This window comes from Hyaena hyaena, unplaced genomic scaffold (genome assembly GCF_003009895.1).
Source record: "Hyaena hyaena isolate Hyena2069 unplaced genomic scaffold, ASM300989v1 scaffold_121, whole genome shotgun sequence".
In the NCBI taxonomy this organism is placed as follows: domain Eukaryota; kingdom Metazoa; phylum Chordata; class Mammalia; order Carnivora; family Hyaenidae; genus Hyaena; species Hyaena hyaena.
The window spans coordinates 2057975-2080643 of NW_024080753.1; the positions used below are offsets into that span (position 1 = coordinate 2057975).

General features: G+C 47.6%; 1 protein-coding gene across 1 annotated transcript in view; it reads left to right on the forward strand.

The window, feature by feature from the left end:
• Positions 1–5408: 5408 nt before the first annotated feature.
• Positions 5409–22669, forward strand: part of SCN11A (sodium voltage-gated channel alpha subunit 11) — a 77701-nt gene continuing 60440 nt past the window's right edge. Inside the window, exons 1-6 of the mRNA XM_039237174.1 lie at positions 5409–5675; positions 9019–9137; positions 10054–10155; positions 15806–15934; positions 17212–17315; positions 21965–22138. Coding sequence (XP_039093105.1) covers positions 5409–5675; positions 9019–9137; positions 10054–10155; positions 15806–15934; positions 17212–17315; positions 21965–22138 — 895 coding nt within the window. The remainder of the gene's footprint in view (positions 5676–9018; positions 9138–10053; positions 10156–15805; positions 15935–17211; positions 17316–21964; positions 22139–22669) is intronic.

The window sequence follows — 22669 nt, forward strand, 5'->3', positions numbered from 1 at the left end:
CCCCCCCCCCCCCCCCCCCCGCCCGCCTGTCCCTCCGTCCTACTTTGAGCCCCTTCAGCTCTTCAGTGTTCTGGTGATTGTCCCGCTAACTTGAACTGATCCTGTTAATGCTTCTATTTCTTGATTCATCAAATTTAAGTAACAATTGTTGAATTGTCCCTGTGCCAGATGAGAAACTTAGTCGGCTGACCGGAGTCCTTCTACCGTACCCACGATTCCTTCCGTTTCTGCTACTTGGTATGTTTTTATTTTGGCCTTGCGCTGGGTTGCCTGCATAATTTTAAGGGATAGACTTATACTCGTATTGCTTGATCCACCCACCTTCTGTAGAATGTCTTGATTCTCTAGGTGCTTACGATGAGGAAACTGGTGGCCGTGAGGGGCCTTCGTCTTTGTCCTCCAACCCCAGCTTGCAACAGAATTTTATGACATTTATATCATTTGGATTCTATTCTGCAATTGTAATTAATTCTGCTTTATCTATAGGATGATCGTTAAAATAAAAAGCTGGTATGTAACTTCTATGATATAATTATTTTGTAGCTTCTAGTCTCTAAAACCAATATTTAGTTCCATATTTGGACCCGTAGAGAAGCAGATGGACTCTGATGTCCCCGACCTTCTCTTGCACGAAGGAGAATGTCCTAAGTGTCCAGGTCAAGTGGACGTTTTTCCCTCTTCTATCAGCTGCTCAAGCCATGTAGTCCGCTTCATACATAAAATCTGACTTTCTGAAGGGCTGTTGTTGTGATGGAATTTCTAATTACCTTTCTTTTTTACCTATTAAGAAACCAGTTGCTTAATCATATTCCTTGTTACAGAGAACTTAATTTATACTTGAAAGGTTTTTCTTAGGGCTCTCTGATTTCTAGTTCTTCTTAGATCAATTGCTTTCTAAGCTGATTGTAGTGCAGTTACCTTGGATTTTTTTTTATTGCACTCAGGTTTGGTACACTATGTTTTGGAATTCATGCCCCCATCATTTTTGAGATTCTCTTTTCATGATTCGGAAGCATATACTCAAACAATTTTTTTGTAAAGAGTCACTCAGTGTCTGAAAACTTTGCCTGCCATATTTGATTATTGGTAAAGCTTGGGAAAGATTGCACTTTAGCCAATTTTTCAACCGATTTTCCATGCAATGCAATCTATTTTCTGTACAGAAACATTGTTTCAGTGTTTAGTATTTGGGGTATAAATTTCACAACGAAGATATGAATCATTCCAAATTTTACCACTTTTGCCATACTGATTTTATTAATTTATTAATTGAATTAATTTTGCATGCACAGGTTTTATTTCCACAGTCCCATTTTCTTGAGTCTACTTTTATTAAAAATAGGTGATTCATCAATTTTTTTCAATTATAAGAAAATTTTACTGTGTGTGATTTATTTTTTCAGATTTTTTGAGTTGATAATTTTTATAAAGTCCTCTCTCTTATTTTTTTATTTTCATTTTTTATTTTACAGAGAGAGAGAGAGCAGGAGAGGGGAAAGGAGACAGGGAGAGAGAGAGAGAGACAATGAGAGAGGAAAAGGGCAGAGATAGAGAGAGAGAGAGAGAGAGAGAGAATCTTAAGCAGGATCCACACTCAGCACAGAGCCCAATGCAGGGCTCGATTTCGGGGCTCGATCTCATGACTGTGAGAGCATGACCTGAGCCGAAACCAGGAGTCGGACACTTAACTGACTGAGGCACCCAGGATCCCCTAAAGCCCTTTTATTCCTGGGTCAATTTTTGTAGTTTTCAATGTTACCTCTAAATTGTGGTTCTTTAGTTATTTCAGCGTCTATTTTATTCATTGATTCATTTTTAATTTAAATTCAAGTTAGTTAACACACAGTGTGGTCTTGGCTTCAGGAGTAGAATCCAGTGCTCATCCCATCAAGTGCTCTCCTTAATGCCCATCCCCCATCTAGCCCATCCCCCACCCACCTCCCCTACAGCAACCCTCAGTTTGTTCTCTGTATTTAAGAGGCTCTAATGGTTTGCCTCCCTCCCTGTTTTCATCTTATTTTTTCCCTTTGTATTCATCTGTTCTGTTTCTCAAATTCCACATATGAATGAAATCATATGATGTCTTTCTCTGAGTTATTTTGATTAGCATAACACACTCTAGTTCCATCCATGTTGCTGCAAATGGCAAGATTTCATTCTTTTTCATTGCTGACTGATATTCCATTGTATACATTCCACATGTTCTTTATCCATTCATCCGCTGATGGACATTTGGGTTCTTTCGATACTTGGGCTATTGCCGATAGTGCTTGCTATAAACATCAGGGTGCACGTGCCCCTTCGAATCAGCAGTTTTGTATCCTTTGGATAAATTCCTAGTAGAGCAATTGCTGGGTTATAGGGTAGTTCTATTTTTAATTTTTTGAGGAGCCTCCATACTGTTTTCCAGAGAGGCCGCACCAGTTTCCATTCCCACAAGCCGTGCAAAAGAGTTCTTTTTCTCCACATCCTCGCCAACATCCGTCGTTTCCTGAGTTGTTCGTTTTAGCCACTCTGACAGGCGTGAGGTGGTGTCTCATTGTGATTTTAATTTGTATTTCCCTGATGATCAGTGATGACCATCCTTTCATGTGCATGTCTATAAAGCTTTTTAATGTGCGCTGTTTTTCTTTTGCGTGACTTATTTCCATTAAGTCCCTTTTCTGCTGAAACCTAGGCGAAATATCCTTAGGTCAGGACAACAGGGTCAGAGTGCAGTTTCTTCTGTAATAGTCTCCTTACTGTGGTAGCAGTCCCGTACTGGATTCCTTGCTGTAACTTAGCGTAAGCTTTCGCCATCCAGGGTCTTTCTGGGCTCATCTATTTTCCAGGATCAACGAGCGTCCACACGCTGTGGATTGCGGAGGACCTCATCCCTGTGTCAGGTGTCTTTCATGAGCTCCAGAACCAAACCAGTAGAGTCTCACATCTTATTTATATCAAGTCAACCATCTGTGTTTATGAAGAGGGAGGGAAGTGGAATTGAAGAGGAGAGGATTGGAGGGGTGGGAAGGGAGAGAGAGTAATTTAAATAGTGTGGCCAATTCCATCATCCAGGCACATGCGTAAGGAGCTTAATGCTGAATGGATGGGACAGAACTCAGTGAATCTAGGTTCCACATGTCATTTCAGTGGACGTATGGCTCACATTATGGGCATTGCATTACCCTTCGTGTGTTTAAACACATGTATGTTGCCTTTATCATGGGCGTTAAACACAAACTCACCACTTTGCTTGTGGATTAACTGAAGGGGGACTGGTCTGGCCCCGGGACAAAACCTGGCCGTGTCAGCCTTGTTGACCAGTGAGTTGGGACACCTCTTCACGATGGGGCCTTCCCGAGGGATTGTCCAGAGAAACTTGACTATGTATGTATTTTTTCTTGGATGCTGTATTCAGAGGCTAACGTGTAAGCTGTGATTGCCCCTCATTCACATGCCTCCTGACTCTCTCTACTTGCAGGTTCATAATAGCTTCAACTTTATGTGTTTTAAACACAGTTTATTCCCCCAAAGCTTCTTGCTCTTCTCGTGTCCTCCGTCTGAGTGAGCGGCACCACTGACCAAGCCGGTGGTGCCCAAGCCAGGAGCCTCAGCCCCTTCCCGTCCCTCAAGTCCTTCCCTCGTCCCGGCTATTTCTAAAGGGATTCTCAAATCTACCCACTCCGTGAGGTCATCCTCAGTGCTTGCGATTGTTGCAACACTTTCTGCAGTTCTACCTCCTCACCTCACCCAAGTCCTATCCATTCTCATCAGTAAGAGGGAGAGGTTTTTTTTGTTGAAAATCTGATGGTTCCTCCTGTGTAACAACAATAACAACAACAGTAACAACTCACTCCTTAGCAACCCCCCCCCCCCCGCATTACGCTCAGGGTGAAGTCCGTGGCTTTCACTAGGGGTCCAGGGCCCCACGTGCTCTCAGTGCTGACTGGGGGGGTGGGGGGCATGCACAGAGGCAGGTAGAACCTGTTGACGGACATGATGTTCTTTCCCACCCGCGGGCCGCTGCCACACTCTGGGCCATGTCCTCCATCTCCTTCAGGTTTTAGCCGAGACATTAAAGCTTTGGGAGGCCATCCCTGATCCCCGGGATTGGTCAGACGCCTACCCCGTGCACAGACAGAGTGCTCTCTATTTCTGCCTGCATCCGTCTTACTCGGTTATAATTTCTTGCCGTTTATCTGTCTTCCCCACTATACCAGGGCAGCGTCACGTGAGGGTCAGGAGGAGGGACTGTTGTTTTTTCTCCATTAGTGCCGACCACTGTTCTTAGAACAGATGCTGAGCACACGGTTGCTGAATGAACAAACCGGTGCTGTGTTGGATTACCTGTCATAATTCTGCGGAGTGCCTTGGGAGTCAACATTAGATTGGTAATCAGGTAAATAAGAAAGAGAGAGGATCCATGGCATGGGAAGTAAAGGCATTTAACATGAGCACTACTGCTTTTTCTCAGAGCCTACTTTTTTTTCTTTAAATATTTATTTGAGAGCGAGCGAGCATGCACGATAGAGCGGGAATGTGGGGGGGGGGAGGGGCAGAGAGAGAGGGAGACAGAACCTGAAGCAGCTCCAGGCCCTGAGCTGTCAGCACAGAGCCCTATGCGGGGCTCGAACTCACAAACTGTGGGATCATGACATGAGCTGAAGTTGGATGCTCAGCTGACTGAGCCCCCAGGTGTCCCTCTCAGAGCCTACTTTTAAGCTGGAGGCTGTAGAGAAAGTCCTTCTGGAAAGGGTTGTCAGCGATCGGGGCCAGTACAACTATTATCCCACGGGAGAGTGACCCTGTCAGTGTTGGCAAGTCATGTCTGCTTTCTCGGATCTTTCCTTCTGCCACATCTGGGTTTCAGAAGTAAGAGAGTCGGCAGGGTCATAGGTGTTAGTATCAATGTTCTTGCCTGTGTTTCTGGCCTTTTTGGTTCCATTCATCATATTTTAAGAACTTTGCTAACCGAGTGTGAGAAGATGCACACGCTTAATAGTTTTGATTTTGCAGCGCATACTTATCTGTTCACACTGGGGTCACTTAGTCACCATCTGCAGGCCTCGTTTCAGCAGTTTGGCTGGTTCAGCCTTACTGTCTTGCTCAATGCTTGGCTCTCAGTTTTAGAGACTGGGCTCCTTGTACTCATTGTTCCTGAGCTTCACTGTCCATTGACACCCAAGTCCTCCGGGAATGATGGCCCACTTCTGTCTTCCCTGTGCCCCGAATTCCTGCTGTATCCACAGTGGTGGTCACCTCAGTGGCCTGCCCCACAGCCAGGGGCCCCCAAGCCCCCTCACTTCACTCTCTCCTTGTAGCCCCCCGACGGCACCCCGAAGAGCAGAACTCCAGGGCAGGCTGTGCGGTTTCTGTCTTCCAGAGCTCTCCGAGGATCCGCCGCGCATCCCTGTCCGAGGATGAAAATGGATGACAGGTGCTACCCGGTGATCTTTCCAGATGAGCGGAATTTCCGACCCTTCACTCCTGACACCCTGGCTATGATTGAGAAGCGGATCGCCGCCCAAAAGGAGAAGAAGAAGCACAAAGACCAGACACCAGCAGAGCCCTTGCCTCGGCCTCAGCTTGACCTCAAGGTCTCCAGGAAGTTGCCCAAACTCTATGGCAACATTCCCCGTGAGCTGATAGCACGGCCCCTGGAAGACTTGGACCCATTCTACAGAAATCATAAGGTAGCGGGAAGGGGGCCTGGGGTGTTCTAACCATGCAGTTATAACTGGTGTTACAAGAAACCGCAAACGTTGACCTTGGGGTTTGCAGGGGTATCTGTCCTTCTTGCCGTTGCCTCCACGGCCCCGAGAACCTCTTTCTGTCCTCATTTCCTCTCTGAAATGCATGTCTTGGCAAAGAAGAGACGGTCCAGGGGCGGCAGCAAGGTTGAAAGGAAAACAGAGAAAACATAAACGATGTCAGGAAAGACTGGACTAGCAGTCAGAACAGTGGGGTGTCGGCCATTTAAGTGACTGGCTTTTTGACTTTCGCTTCACGAATCCTCTTTCTTCTGATCTGTAAAATGGGGATAATGCATGCTTCCTACAACATGGACAGGCTATGGAAGCACTTATAGACTCTAAAGCATTATACTGGTATGAGAGAGAAATATCACTGTCCAGGAACGTCCAATTCAGCAGTACGTTTCCCTTGGAAAACTCCTCAGCTATCGGCTTTTCAGGCTATTAAATGAGAATTTTGGAGGTTGGAGTCATACACCAACATGACACATAATAGAAGTTCGATGAATGAGGTCTAAGAATATGGTAATCAAGGGAGCAGGTGGATATTTTATGTGAATCCCATGCCAGTATGTGATCGTTCTGAATGTAGTTCTTACAGGGAAATTCTAGTAAAAGTTCCTTAAAGGGGCTCCTAAGTGCGGAAATGTGAGCTCTGAGCTCCTCTGCTGGCTGCTCGAAAGCTGGGGCGGTGAGGACGGTCCATTGCAATCTCTCAGGAAAAGCCCAGAAGGCCTTGCCCTAAAAACCCCATTGTGGGAGCCAGCTGAGAATGGAAAGCCCACCTCACGGGCCTGAGGTCAGAGAGGAAGGAAGTTGGGGTGGAGGTCTTAGAAATATGAGATGCTGAGACCATTCTCTGCTGGCAACCATGAGAAACTGATCTCTACAGAGAAATATTAGCTGGTATGGCCTTGTGCGGGACAGACCCAGGGTTAGCGGGCCAAACGGGAACGGTGTGTATAGAGGAAAGTGGGGTGTGAGTGGGGGAGACCAGAAAGAGGAAGAGAGATGAAGGAACAAACACACTCCAATATCTCCCCTTCTCGTGATGCCCCGGAATTGCAGGGGTGTCTTGGAGGCAGACTTGTTAACTGCGGGCTGACTGCTGGACCTCAAGGCCGAAGCAGGCAGCAGCGAGCGGTGCTGCCGAGGGCCCTGGGAGGGTAGTTCTGCTCCAGCCTGGGTGGGTGTTCTAGAACTGCCTCTTCTCAGCCAGGGCTCTCCCTTTAAATCAGAAGACATGGTACTTACTCAGAGCCCCGCACACCCTGGAGCCATACGGCCGGCACTCCCGGCGGGTCAGGTCATGGGGTAGTTAGAGCATTCCTCCTCACAAACGAGGGATCTGGAGACTAGGTGGGGAAGTGGGTTATGCCAGGTCAAGCAACCAGTCAGGGAGGGAGCTGGGCCTCAAACCCAAGGGCTCATGCTGTAGTCCAAGGCCACTTCCTGTCTTTTGACACTTCCATTTTGAAGAGCTACAGAGAAAGGGGAGGAGATATGTCAGCAAGTAGACAGCAGGAGCTGGTACCTATGATTTTAATAATTTAAACCCTGGTGAGTATAGTTAAATACACCATTAGTTGAAATATTTAAAGCAGGGAGAGATGGCATTAATAAAACATCAAGGAGCACAAAGACAGAGCCATATCATGCCGCTTATTAATCTGGGGTGACACCCCCCCCCCAAGGAGAGGTTTGCTCTCTGCCCTAAAATTGTCTTTCTAGCCAAAGGAAGGGCCCAGAATCCCCAAAGTGGGTCTTGAGCTCCTGAGCTCGTAGCTTTCAAAGAACCCTGTGGCCCATTTCCTTTCGTTATAGAGGCAACGGAAAATACCCTGCTCCACTTTTTCCTGCAGCCAGATGGCCAGCAGACAAGGAAGTTCCAGCGGCTCAGCGAAGGACAGTTGGTGGTTGGCGGTAGCTGAGGTTCTGGTACCCGCCCCCGCCATACTGTGCCGAGGCGACAAGGCCGCTTTCCTGCATGAGCACAGACTGGACTGTATGTCAGCAGCCGCTTTGCCGATCTGAAAGGAGCGGAGACATGGGAAATAGGAGTGACCCTCATTCTGCGAGGGCTTTTGTCACTAACGGCCTTGGGGACATGTAAGGGGACAGCCAGGTTACAGGTAGATGGAACGAAGGAGGTTGATGTCAGAAGCCTGTGAATGATGGGTTCCTCTGCAGGTGCTGCTCCATTCCTAGACCCTAGGAAGAAACGGCTCACGTCTGGTGCTCTTCAGTGCGGCCCAGTAGGCATTTTGGATGGGACGGCGGACGCTTAGTGGATCTGTCCTCGGTCTGGCATCCCTGGACCTACCCACTGAAGCCCAGTAGTTGTGACAGACGGCCAGAAACGCCCTCACGTGTTTCCAGATGCCTTCCATGGGGCCCCCCTCACCAATTGGGACCCAGAGGCAGACCTGCCCGTGGGGAGAATGGGAGAGCAAGTCTAGGAACCTTGATGACTTTTTCTGTCAAAGATCCTCAAGGTTAGGATCGATCGGCAGACTGTCTCGTGTAGAACTGCTCGGGTACAGAAATACAGACCTCCAGGGGCACCTGGGGGCTCAGTCGGTTGAGCGTCCAACTTCGGCTCAGGGCATGATCTCACCATTTGTGGGTTCGAGCCCCGCGTCGGGCTCTGTGCTGACAGCTCGGAGCCTGGAGCTGCTTCCGAGTCTGTGTCTCCCTCTCTCTCTGACCCTCCCCTGCTCATGCTCTCTCTCTCTCTCTCAAAAATAAGTAAAACATTAAAAAAATTTAAAAATTAAAAAAAAAAAAAAGAATCGCCAGGTCCCTGACGATTCTAAAATTTGTGAGGAAGCTTTCATTAGTAACCAAGGTAATGTACCCTATGTGCTGCGTGTGAATGTCCGGCACCACTTCCCAGGCCGCAAGTCCCCTTCCAGCCCTCGCCTCCCTAGCCGCTGCCATGGAGTTCAGGACGAAGCGCTTTGTCTGCCTCAGTTATTAGTCTTCGCCCTTGCTTCTTTATTTGCAGGGCCTAAATGCTCCGTTCCTGGAGCTTCCAGAGCATTCCACTGGCTGAGGAGTCCACCGCCCAGTACTTGTGGGCCACACGGTGGATCGGTTGGGTCCCGAGTGCGGGCTGGTCAGAAAGGGCCTCGGGCTTCAGAATGAGGCGCTGCCTCAGTGACGGCCGAGCCTCGCCGCGATCTGTGGCTCCACGGAATTTTCTCTAAATGAACTAACTCACCACAAATACTGCCCCGTCGCTGCGTGTAATTCCCGTCGCGTGTGTGTGCTTGCTTTGCAGACCTTCATGGTGCTGAACAAAAAGAGGACCATCTACCGCTTCAGCGCCCGGCGCGCCCTGTTCGTCTTCGGGCCTTTCAACCCCGTCCGGAGTCTGGCCATCAGGATCTCGGTCCATTCATATCCTCCCGTGCCTTTCGCTCCGTCCAGGTCGTGTGAAAAGCGCGAGAGGGCAAGCAGGTGGCTTCCCGGGGGCAGAGCAGGGCCGGGCGCCCCCCTGGCGGGCGTGGCCCGAGGCGGGCCTGCGGCCTCGGGAGGACACGGGCCAAGCGCAGGCAATCTCGTTAGTGGGACGGGCGGCTGGGGAGTGGTGGTGCGAGAGGCGCGTGGTGCTGGAGGCCCCCAGGGGGGCTTCCCGGAGGAAGGAGCGTCTGAGCGGAGACCCCGACGGAGGCCAGATTTCTGGCTCCCGTCTCGAGGCCCGGCCGCTGGTCCTGGCTGGCGAAAGTCGGTGCAGTGAGGACCGCCGCGGCTCTGCGGCCCCCGCCCCCCCCCGGGACCCAGCATCAGCCCTTCACCCCTCCAAACGCCTCCGCAGACTCTTCAGACGCGGCAGGAATTACTGGGCATTCCCGCCGGGAGCAGCGGGCGGTGGAGACGCGGCGGGCAGGTGGCGGAGGCGGGGCGGGGCGCGTAATGACGGGATGACACACTGGGGGGGGGGGGATAGACATTCAGGTGCCCCCCTAGAGGCAGAGGCTGAGCCGGGGATGCTTCTTTAAGTGGCTTAGCGGGGGGCTGCTCTCTGGAGAAGGAAGGAGGGGAGCAGGGCCGGGGTCCCAGGGCGCCCGCACCCCGCCCGGAGCTCCGGGGCCCCAATCCCGCCGCAGAGCGAACCGCCTGGAAGCGGGGTCCGCTCTTGTGCCCCAGCCGGTCCCACGGGAGGAAGGGGTCGTAGCCCTCCAGGTGACGCGGCCGCCGTCTGGCTGGGGCAGTTCTCCGGGGGGGACGGGTGTGAGTCCCCCGGACGCGCCTGCGGGGGGCCTGGGGCGCCGCCACGCCGGCCCGTGTACCTGCCTTAACGCACAGCGGCCACCGTGTTCAGCATGTTCATCATCGGCGCCGTGGTCACCAACTGCGTGTTCATGGCCACCGCGTGCGGGAAGGACGGCAGCAGCCTGTACGCCGACAGTGCCGAGTAAGCGTCCCGCGCTTGATACGTTGTCTTTTTATTACCTTTTGGGTAAACATTCCCTACTTCTTCTTATGATTGCTTCTTTGTCCATGTGTTATTTAGAAGTGTGTTTTTTCCCAAATATTTCATATTTTTCTAGTTGCCTTATTGCTAATGATTTCCAATTTAATTCTGTTGGAAAGAATATACTTTGTAAGATTTAAATCTTTTGAAATTAGAAGAAACTTATTTTATGGCTCTGTCGTGGGGAAGGTTTCATGTGCACTTGAAAGAATGTGGATTCTGCAGTTGCTTGATACGATTGTCTGTAAATAGTCCTATTAGGTTAAGGTGGTTGATAGTGTCATGTAGATATTTTATCCTTTTGCCATTTCCATTAGTACTGCTGCGAATTACTGAAGAGAGGCTTAAAATCTTCATCTATGATTGCGGATTTGTCTATTATCCCTTCATTTTGGCAAATTTTGCTTTATGTATTTTTGCAGCACTATTATTAGGCACATACAGATTTATGGTTATTATATCTTCCTGATGTATGCATTCTTTTATTAGTATGAAATGTCCTTCTTTATCTCTAGTAATAGTCCTTTTAGTATGGGTTTTGTCTGAGGTTAATATAGCTACTCCAGTTTTCTTAGGCTCATTGTTTGCATGGCATATCTTTTTCCATTCTTTTACTCTCAACCCTTTTGTGTTTTTGTATTTATAGTGTATCTCTTGTAAAGAGCACATAGTTGGTTCTTGTTTTTTTATGCAGTCTACTTTCTAATCTCTGCCTTTTGATGGAATATTTATTTCATTTGTATTTAATGTAATTATGAATATGCTGAAATTCAGGTCTGCTGTTTTTCTTGTGGTTTCTGTTGGTCTCATCTGGTTTTTGTTCCTTTGCTCTTCTGTTGTTCTTCCATTCCTGCCTTCCTTTTTGCTAATCAGGTGTGTTTAATATTTCATTTTAATTCTCTGCTGTTTTTTTTTTAGATTTGCTTCTTTGCATTACTTTTTAGTGATTGCTCCTTCTCTGTTGCTAAGTGGGACTTGGGATCTAGTTAAGGACAATGAGCTTGGGGCTATGCCTTGAAGCAAGGAGCATGGACACCACTGAGAATAGAAATGATCCTGGCAATATCACTGGGAAAAATGGTCTCCCCTTTTGATAGTTGGCTATTCCATACGAGGAGCTAACTGAGAGTGCGGGAGCTGCTGCTCATTCTTTACTGCAGTATCTCTGGAAACCTTTGTAGTCAAAGTGGGATCTGTGGAGGAGGCAGATTCAGGAGTGGGTATTGCTCCCATAGTGGTGGTCTGCCCTGCTCAGCTCTTCTAGGGAGATGGAATGAGTCTTCTTTTTCCTATTACTGGAAGGCAGTGGCCCAATTGGATGCTAATCTGCTCAAAGGCCAGTTTTACTACTAAAAGACCCAAAAGGCAGAGATATGAAAGAACCCTTGTCTAGGCTGTAGGGAAGCTACTGCTGTCTCCTGGTGGCATTCGTACTGGCAAAGGATGCATGACACCGAGGGTGGGAGGAGGAGGCTGGAAACGTTTTTATAAAAGAAAGCATGTGGCTGAGTTATTAGACCCATGGGGGGAGAGTTTCTCTAGCTTTGTCAGTCTCCTTTGGTTAGAAAATTTTTAAATGGGAAATTGATTCCAAGTCAACAGCTCTCAGAGAATGAATGCCAAAGTGCCCTAGGATCAGGCAGTGGTGTTCTGTTAACCTACCTGGACACCACCACACATGGCTCTGATTGGATACCCTATCATGCTTGAACTGACAGTGACACATTGCCTGGTGGGTTGGGGTCCCAAGCCCTGTTACTTGTGGTGAGCATGGCTCTACTCCATATCAGATGTCACAGTTGGTCTTCCTGTCTCTCTGTTGGCTTCTGCTGGGAGTGGGAGGTGGGAGGCCAGGCCGTCAGGTAGAAATGGCACTCAGGGGCTGCTGTCTCATTTGCCCGAGATCTAGATGGAGACTTGCAAAATCCCACAGATCTGCAGTTTCAGTCTTTTCCCAAAATACCCTTAACTTTGTAAATTATACCTGATTTTTAAAATTGGTATTTCAGGGAAGGCATGAATTAATCTGCTGTGTTCTTTGTTACCTATAAGGTGATCAGCTTAGGAAAAAAGGCTGAAGCAGAGAGCAGCTCATAACCATTTCTGCTCTTAGATTTGGCTACTTGGGATTTTTCAAGTTCCCAAGATCTTAGTTCTTCAGCTTTGTGGGCTGACAGTGATTGGATGTTCTACAGAAAAGGTCCATTCCTTTTACTCTGAACGAACAGATTGTTTGAATTGATTGTTTCTGTCCCCAAAGTGGAACCTGTTTGTGTGTGTGTGTGTACATGCACGGGCATGCACGCAAGCAGACCCAGGCTTTTTGACAGCCCGTTTTAATTGTGGTATAATACACATAACATAAAATTTACAATCTTAACTATTTTAAGTGGTATTAAGGTTATTCACATAGTTGTACAACCAATTACCACCAGCCACCTCCAGAACTCTTTTCATTTTGCAAAACTGAAACTCTGTGCCCATTAAACACTAACCCCCTTCCAGGCCCTGGCAACCGCCATTCTGTGTTCAGTCGCTATGCATTTGACTGCTCTAGGCGCCTCACTTAAGTGGAATGATACGGTATTTGTCTTTTTGCGACTGGTTTATTTCCCTTAGCAGAATGACTTCAAGTTTCCTCCACGGTGTAGCAAGTATCAGGATTTCCTCCCTTTTTAAGGCAGAATAATATTTTTTGGTGTGCACATCTTATTGATCAACTTATCAGTTGATCAGCGGACATCTGGGGTTGCTTCCATCTCTCAGCTATTGTCCAGAATGCTGCTGTGAGCATGCACGTACAACTGTGTCTTTGAGATCTTGCTTCGGTTCTTCTGGATGCGTATCCACCAGTGGGATTGCTGGATCAGGTGGTAATCCTATTTTTAATTTTTTTGAAGAGCCTCCATAGTGTTTTTCATGGCTGGTTGTACCCCTTTCACAGTCTTACCAGCGGTGCACGAGAGCTTCTGGTTTTCTGCATCCTTACCAACACTTGTTATTTTCTGAGTTTTTTGGGAAGTAGCCATCCTAATGGGGACGAGGGGATATTTCACTGTGGCTTGGATTTGCATTTCCCTGATGATTAGTGATAGTGAGCATCTTTTCATATGCTTGTTGGCCATCTGTATGTCATCTTTGGAGAAATATCTAATTCAACTCATTTAGCCATTTTTAAATTAGGTTACTTGATTTGTGCTGTTTCTTTTTTTAATTAAAATCTTTTTATGGAAACATAATGACATCAATATTATATTAGTTTGAGGTGTGTCGTGATTCAATGTTTGTATACATTGTGGAATTATCACCATAAGTCTAGTTACCATTCAAAGTTTTATAGTGTTATTGACTATGTTCCCTGTGGTGTGCATTACATCCTCACATCTTATCTATTTTATAACTGAAAGATTGTACCTCTTAATCCCCTTCACCTGTTCCATCCATCCCCCCAGTCTCCTCCCCTCTGGCAGCCATCAGTTTGTTCTCTGTACCTAGGAGTCCATTTTGTTTTGTTTTGCTTTTTAGTTTCCACATATGAGTGAAATCATACAATATTTGTCTTTCTTTGTCTGACTAATTTTACTTAGCATAATAACCTCTAGTCTATCTGTTTCCATGAATGGCAAGATTTCTTTCTTTTTCTATGGTGGAGTAATATTCCATTGTGGACATATACCACATTTTCCTTACCCATTTATCTATTGGTGGATACTTAGATTGCTTCCATCTGTTGGCTATTGCAAGTAATGCTATGTGGCAGGATGTATATCTTTTCAAATTAGTGCTTTCATTTTCCTTGGCTAAATACTCAGAAGTGGAATTGCTAGATCATATGGTACTTCTATTTTTAATTTTTTAAAGGAAACCCCATATTGTTTTCCACAGTGGTTGCACCAGTGTACATTCCCACCAACAGTGCGCAAGGGCTTCCTTTTCTTTGCATCCTTGCCAGCACTTGTTTCTTGTCTTTTTGAGAATATTCACTGCGACAGGTGTAAGGTGATATCTCACTGTGGTCTTGATTTGCATTTTTTTCATGATTAGTGATGTTGAATGTCTTTTCATGTGTCTGTTGGCCATCTGTATGTCTTCTCTGGAAACATGTCTATTCTGGTCTTCTACCCATTTTTAATCAGGTTATTTGTTCATTTGATATTGAGTTGTATGAGTTTTTTATATATTTTGGATGTTCACCCCCTATGGGATGTATCATTTCCATATTTCCATATCTCTTCTCCCATTTAGTATGTTGACTTTTCAAAAAAATTTTTAATGTTTATTTATTTCTGAGAGAGAGAGAGAGAGAGAGAGAGAACGAGAGAGCACAAATGGGGTGTGGCAGAGAGGGGGGAGACCACAGAATCTGAAGCAGGCTCCAGGCTCTCAGCTGTGAGCACAGAGCCCAATGTGGGGCTCGAACTCATGAACCATAAGATCATGACCTGAGCTGAAGTTGGACGCCCACCCTACTGAGCCTCCCAGGCGCCCCAAATCTTTAATCCATTTTCAGTTTGTTTTTGTATATGGTGTGATTTTTTTTTTGGTTGTTAAGTTGAGGGAGTTCTTTGTATATTCTAGATTTTAACCTCTCATCAGTTATATAATTTGCAAATGTTTTCTTCTAGAAGTTTTATAGTTTCTGCTCTTGCACTTAACTATTTAATCCATTTTGAGTTAATTTCTATACATGGTGTAAGGTAGGGGTCCGACTTTATTTTTTGCTCGTGGATATTGAGCTATCCCAGTGTTATTTGTTGAAAAGGCTATCCTTTTTCCACTGAAGAGTCTTGGCATCGTTGTTGAAAATCATATATGTGAGGGCTTATGTTTGGGCTTGCTGTTCTATTCCAGTGTTTTATATGTCTGTCTTTATACCAGCACCACACTGTTTTGATTACTTTAGCTTTGGTATAAGTTTTGATATCAGAAAGTCTGAGACCTCCAACTTTTTCTTTTCCAAGATTGCTTTGGCTATTCAAGATCCCTTGAGATTTGGGGTCCTGAAAGGTGAATTTCAGAATGGATGTTTTTATTTTTGCAAAGAATGTCATTGAGATTTTGATAGGGATTGCACTGAATCTATAGATCACTTTGAGTAGTATGAACGTCTTAACTGGATTAAGTCTTTGGATCCACGACCATGGGATATGGAAAGATCCAGAATGATCCAGCTTTAACCTTTGTTAAAGGGTTTAATTTTATTTATTCTCTTTGTTTCTTTGCCATCATCCCCCTCTGTGCATCAAAGTGGCAATTCTAGAATAGTGATGACAAAATAGCAGTGACAGCCCCCATCCTAAGGCCCCATGTTGGCTAAAACAACTCTCAAGAATTGGAGAGTTGTGGCCATGGAGCTAAGCACTGAACAGAGCCTACGGCTTTATCTGCGGGCCTGTTGCTTAGAATTTCTGACAACTAGAGCTTGCTTACGATGCTTGCCACTCTGAACTCCGGTTTACTGAAAATCAGAATGTGAAATGTCACATCAAAATGCAACAAAACCACATAAAGGCCAGATAAGACAGATGGGCTCTCTGCTTTTCACGTCACTTATCATGTTCCTTCTTGTTCTGAATGATTTACTTTGTAGGTATGTCTTCACTGGGATTTATATTTTTGAAGCTTTGATAAAAATATTGGCAAGAGGTTTTGTTCTGGATGAGTTTTCTTTTCTTCGAGATCCATGGAACTGGCTGGACTCCATTGTCATTGCAACAGCGTAAGAATGTCAAAGATGTTTATTGAGGAGACTTGGGGTAGGAAAGAAGCCCTTTGGCTTCCACCAGGGGTCTGTGTGGGTCCGTGTGAGTAGCTATGCGTGTCCTAATAATGCCTAGAGCTCTGAGTGCTGTGTTGGTTGGCCCTGAACAGCATCATGCACCCAATTGGCCAGAGGCCTCCGCACATGATTCCATTTCTAGGCCACATTCATGCTCTCATTCCTTCAGCCATTCAGTCCCCAAACAGTGGCCTATGATGGGCCAAGTTCTGTGCAAGATACAGGGTTGTGATAATGAAAACAAAACAAAACAAACAGACATGGTTCTTACCCTCTCGAAGCTCACAGTCCAGATGGGAAGAGAGAAAATTAACAAGGATTGCAATCTGGTTAGGGTGACTGCTGGGACAGGGCTGGGCATGCGTCAGGCTGTCAGAAGGTGTGGGAGGAACCACAGAGCCTTAAAAATCTTTGGCTCCTGCAAGCTCTCATGGAGTTGTCCTCATTTTCTTCTAGAAGTTTTATCGATTTGGCCCTTATGTTTAAGTCCATGGCCCATTTTGAGTTAGTTGTTGTGTGTCTACTGTCTATGACATGAGGTGAGGGTTGAAGTTCTTCCTGAAGGAAAGGACGTCAGGTTGGCACCTGGATGATGAGACAGAGTTGGCAAAATAAAGAACAAGGAGAGCAGTGGCAATCACCGGCACGGTAACAATAACCTAGCGTTACTTAATTTGTGCCAGCCATTGTTTTAAGCATTTGGCCTATGTTTTCCTATTTAGTACCCGCAAAAGCCCTTTGCGATAGATGCTACTAATTCCCAAGTTTTACATTTGGAACTCAAGGGTTGTGTGATCTGGGCTCTTGACAGGTGGTGTAGCGCAGTGGTGAGAGTCAGACTGCCCGGGCTCCTTCCGGGCTTGGCCACACAGTGAGACCTCATGCAAGGAAGCGCACCAGGCCTGGAACTTGATAGTCAGCCAATAAATGTTTTGATTGACTTCTCTTCCCGATAGCTTGTGGCCATAACTGCATGGACTATTTCAAGAGATCTTCATCTATGTCCGAATGTAAAAATGAGCTGGGAACAGCCTCCTGTGCACTGTGTGGTCCACAGCAATAGAGAATGATATTACCAGACCCCGAGATTAAGGTGGAGCCAAGAAGATGAGGCCCCAGATCTCACCGTGGTGGGCAGAGGGCTGAGGCTGTGTGGGGACACACAGTGCAGCTGCCGGACCGAGGAGGCCCAGCTCCCCCTGTGCTCTGTCTTGTAGGTTTGTATCATACTTCCCGAGCATCAGCACCAGCGGAATCAGTCTGTCGTCCCTGCGCACCTTCCGGGTGTTCAGAGCTTTGAAAGCAATTTCAGTGGTTTCAGGTAAGTCGAGCTGACTTTCGCCATTGCCTCTTAGTGGGAGGAATGTTCTTGTAGATTTAAACTTTCTCAAGATGGCATATCAACCAAAACCAAACAAATTCTGCTTTATTCTTGTATTGGGTCATTCAACAAATGCGTCTTTGAGCACCTACCACATGTCTACACAGTGTGCTAGCTGTTTGGGGTATAGCAGTGAGTGAACACAGGGGTCCCTGCCCTCATGGGGTTCACATGCTGAGTGGGGGTAGGGAGACAGACACTGAGCAGTAACTGTAATAAATAAGTAATTACCTGCCCTGTTAGAAAGGGCTCTGCGTTGTGGGAAAATAAAAAGGAAAAGTAAACGACACCAGGGCTCCTGGAAGTCATGGGTTCAGGGAAGCAGAATGCAGTTTTCAATAGAGCGATCAGGCTAGGTGTCAATCCATCCCAGAGGGGCTATGGCAGCGGGTTTGAAGGCAGTGAGAGAGTTTCACAAGCAGATGTATGGGGAAGAGTGTGCTGAGCACAGGCAGGAGCGAGGGGTGCAGAGACAGGAATAGAAAGGGTACAGATGGGGCCGGGCAGACAGAGCCAGGGGCCAGGTGGTGGAGGTGGGACCACACTGGTGAAGGCGGGAGGGCATGTAAGCACTAGGAGGACTTGGGCTTTGCCTTGAGATAAATGGGAGCCATGTGAGGGCTTTGAGCAGAGGAGTCACATGATCTGAGAACGTTTTTGTCTTGTTTTTGTTTTTTTCTTTTAAATGTTTTTTATTTATTTCTAGGAGAGAGAGAGAGAGAGAGACAGTGTGAACAGGGGATGGTCAGAGAGAGAGGGAGTCACAGACTGAAACAGGCTCCAGGCTCTGAGCTGGCAGTCAGCACAGAGCCCGACGCGGGGCTCGAACCCACGAACCGCGAGATCATGACCTAAGCGAAACTCGGACGCTTAACCGACTAAGCCACCCAGGCACCCCTGTCTTGTTTTGTTTTTATGGAAGTCGAGCTGACACCCAACCTTACGGTAGTTTCCGGTGTGCAAGACAGTGATCCAACAACTCTGTGAATTACACTGTACTCACAAGCAGAGCTGCCGTCTGTCACCGCACAGCACTATTACAGCACCACTGCTTGTATTCCCTATGCTTTTTTATAATGTTTGTTTGTTTATTTGGAGAGAGAGGGAGTGAGAGTGCAGGCAGGGGAGGGGCAGAGAGAGAAGAGGGGGGAGACAGAGAATCCCAAGCAGACTCCTCACTGTCAGGGCAGAGCCAGATGTGGGGCTCGATCCTATGAACCACGAGACCATGACCTGAGCCAAAATCAAAAGCTGGACGCTCAACCGACTAAGCCACCCAGGGGCTCCTATGTTCCCTATTTTGTGCCTCTCTTCTGCTCGGCTTACTCGTCACAGAACTGGAAGCCTGTACCTCCCACTCCCCTTCACCCATTTTGCCCCTCCTCTTTCTTCTACTCCTCTGGCAACCGCCAGTTGATTCTCTGTATTTATGAGTTTCTGTTCTGTTTTGTTTGTTCATTTTTTTTGAGATTCCACATCTAAGTGAAATCATGCAATATTTGTCTTTCTCCATCTGACTTATTTCACTGAGTATAATATCCTTTAGGTTTATCCGTGTTTTTGCAAATGGCACACTCTAGTTCTTTTTTATGGCTGAGTAATATTCCATCGTATGTTTTTATGTGTGTGTGTGTGTGTGTATTCACACTTACCATATCTCATTTATCCATTCATCTAATCTGACAGGCTTTAAATGGACCACTCTGTCTGTTGCATGGAGAACAGAATGAAGGGGCAGAAAGGTAGAAGCAGGGAAGTCAGATAGGAGACATGGCGGTTGCCGTGGAAATGTGCCACTCAGATCGGCTGCAGGGAACATAGCTGAGTAACGGTCCCAGCTGCCACATCTCTGGATTCACCGCTGCATCCATACCCATGCCAAGATCGTGCTTTCCCTACACGTCAGGGGGCCTAGCGCAGGCCCGTTCCTGAAGGACGTGGGCCCCGTCCAATGGGAGACTTTAGTTCAAGGGCTCCTCAGCCGCCTGGTTGCAACCCTCTCACAGAGGCTCTTCTTGTCCAGCCCTGCTTCCTCCCGCCCCCCCTTTCCCAGCTGTCAGCCCCGTGTCATGGCCTGAGGCCCTCCCTGCCAGCTAGACCCGCTTCCCCTTTGTCATCACCCAACAAAACCCTTGCACTTCTCGTTCCAGAGTGTCTGACTCTCAGGGAATTCAGACAGACTCAAGAGGCCACTGTCATAATCCAGGAAAAGAGATGGTTGTGCTCTCAGATCAGGGGGTGGCGGGGGAGTTGGTAGGTAGTGGTCCGACTCTAAAATCTGAAGGTAGAAACAGTATTTCCCGAGGGGCTGATTGGATGTGCGCTGGAGTCAAGGATGAGTCCAGGTTTTTGGAAAGATGGAGTCATCGTTAACGGACCCAGGGAAGGCGGTGAGAGGGGCAGGGCTGGAGGGCAGATACGGAGTTGGCTTTGGGTGTGTTCTGTGTGAGATGGCCCTGAGGCATCAGGTGGAAGTATCAAGGGGGTAATTAGGTATATGAGTCTGGAGAGATTGTTTTGGACATATATGAGCCCATAAGTCTATATGAGCCTATAGATGATACTTGGAGCCGTGAAATCTCATGTGATTCCCCAAGAGAGTGAGCCTCGATGAAGAATAGAAAAGGCCAAGGTCTGGGTGCCAGGACACTGCCACCTTAAGGCGAAGGGAGAAGAGGAGAGATCGGCAAAGGGGATGAGCAGGAGCCAGCAAGAAAGTAGGAGGGAAAGGTGAAGGCTGGGAGCCAGGTAAGGAAGGGCTCTCTGAACCGGGATGATGTTAAGGATGTTTGTGACTATGAACACAGTTTATCAAAAATGAAGTTATTAGGCATACGCTTCTCCTCTCCTTCCTCTTTCCCTTTACATTAAAGCATATTTACTAAAAAGTATTCCCTCTCTGCAGTCCTTCCCTCCCGCCTTCTTCCCTTCCCTTCTAGTCTCTTCTATCAATGCTTAGCTCCACTACCAAGACTCTAGGCAATTTGGATCCTTTCAAACAGAGGCAGTGGGCTGGTTATTTTCTGAAACCTCAGAAAAACAACTGCATAATGATAACTTGGCAGTCAAGACACTTTATGTAGAATTCACGCCTCTCCTTCTTTTCTTCCTCTTTTGCAAGGTCGACCTTGGTTTCCTGGGTTAAGTGAGGGGCTCTGTGCCTTGTGCTTCCGATGGGTAAAATATACATCAGGCAGTCACTTAGCAGCTATGGAGTTTCCTTCTTCATCTCTCTAAACAGGTGACCGTAGTTTTGACTCATGAAACACATGAGATCCCCGGATACTTTCTGGAAGTAAGGATGTGAGGCATGATCCTTTAAGGAGCTGTGGAAAAATCATTCAGGAATCACAGCCATCTTTCATCCAAGCCTTCTTGCTTTGGAGAAGACTCCAGCACGTTGTCATAGATGGGAGTCGGGCTCAGATAAGGTTGAAGCATCCTCTTGTTTGGCTGCAGCTGGGGTCACAGTGAAGGTCCCGGCTTGGCCTGAAGCCTCCTCCTTTCGTGGCCTTGCACTTTGAGGGAAGGTCATTTGCTGCGGGTCTGGCCTCCCACTAGATGCCGCTTTCTGTTCTCAAGTCTACCAGTCGTGCTTTACACTGGCCACCGGGAGCTTTGTCCCCCTGTGTCATCCCACACGTCGTGGGTCCTGCCTGGCTGTGCACCTCCCCAGCGGTGCTGAGGGCCGAGCCCCCGGCGCAGACGGGCGCTGGGGCTGACGTGTTCCAGCTCCTCAGCAGTACAACGTGCGCCTCCTTTTCCATCTCGGCGCCCAGGGACGTCAGGTCGTTTAGCCTGAAACCAGCTGGACGGGAGGGAGAAATGGGATCCACTACACAATTCTGCAAACCAGGAAGTCTGTAAATGCTACAGATGGGACTTTCCCTGCACGCGCCCCCCTTCCCCTCCCCACAAAGCTGATTTTAAACATTCACCATCGTACCAAAGATTGTGTCCTTATTTTGTGATGTGGCAGCCTCGTAGTGTGCCATGGGCCCAGTAGGTGTTTAGCAAATATTTCTTGAATTTAAAAAAAAAACCCTATTGTAAGTAGTAATCTCAGTTCTCCCCCCCCCCCCCCTTAGAATATTCTCATTATCTGGGTCCAGAAAGAGCTCCTCCTTCTAGCTCCTTGCCCCCTGACTGAGCGATGTCTCATGCATAACCTGTAGTGGGTAGTGACTCCGGAATGTTAAATACAGCTCTGTGTCCTTCTCCAGGGGGAACTACGTTGGCCTTAATGCTGCATGTGACCCCCAGCGCTGAGCTGTCTGCACAACTGTAATCCAGCTGCCTCTATGGGGTGTTTCTGCTCAATCTTCTAACTCGCTGTTCGCAGCAACCCTGTCCCAGGCACAGGGCTGAGCCCTAGACTGGCGTCTGTCCAAGGGCACGTACCTTCTCTGGCCAAGTTAGAACCAGAGCCTGTGGCGGCAGAATCCTGGGCCAGGCTAGTGCCCAATTCCAGCCTGCAATCCAGTGACATCTGGGGGCCCTGGACGTGCACTCTGTGCCCTTTGCTGGTGTCTGCTGTGTGTGTGTGTGTGGGGGGGGGTCCCTCTCATGCTGCTTCTTTTCCTCCCCAGGTTTGAAGGTCATTGTCGGGGCCTTGCTGCGCTCTGTGAAGAAGCTTGTTGATGTAATGATCCTGACTCTGTTTTGCCTCAGCATCTTCGCCCTGGTAGCTCAGCAGCTCTTCAAGGGAAGCCTGGACCAGAGATGTGTCAGGAAGGAGTGTGGGGGTATGGACACCCTTGAAGGTAAATATCCCACCTTTCACACCTTGCTCTGTGCCTGGTTGCCTCTTGTTCTCACCACTCACACTGTCTACAGACCGGCAGTACAGAGTCTGTTGGGCGGAAGGATGGCTTCATCCATTTGCGGTGCTCACACGGGCAGATGCGTTTCTTAGAGAACTGCCTCATTCTTTGGGTTTCCATGGAGAAGGCAAAGCCTGAAGCCACATCCACACAAGTGGTGTCAGCTCCTGTCCCTTCCCCTGTGGATCTGCCTTCTCTTTGTCATGTTTTGCGCTATTTTTGTTTCAATTTGAGAGAGAGAGAGGGAGTGAGAGAGAGACAGACGGACAGAGAGAACACACGCATGTGAGTGGGGGAGAGGGGCAGAGGAGAGAGGATTGTAAGCAGACTCCATGCTGGGGCTCAATCCCCTGACCCTGGAATCATGACCTGAACTGAAATCAAAAGTCGAGTGCTCCACTGACTGAGCCACCCAGGCGCCCCTCATCATGTTTTCAAGAAGTCTTCAGAATGCCTGGATTTGGCCAACAA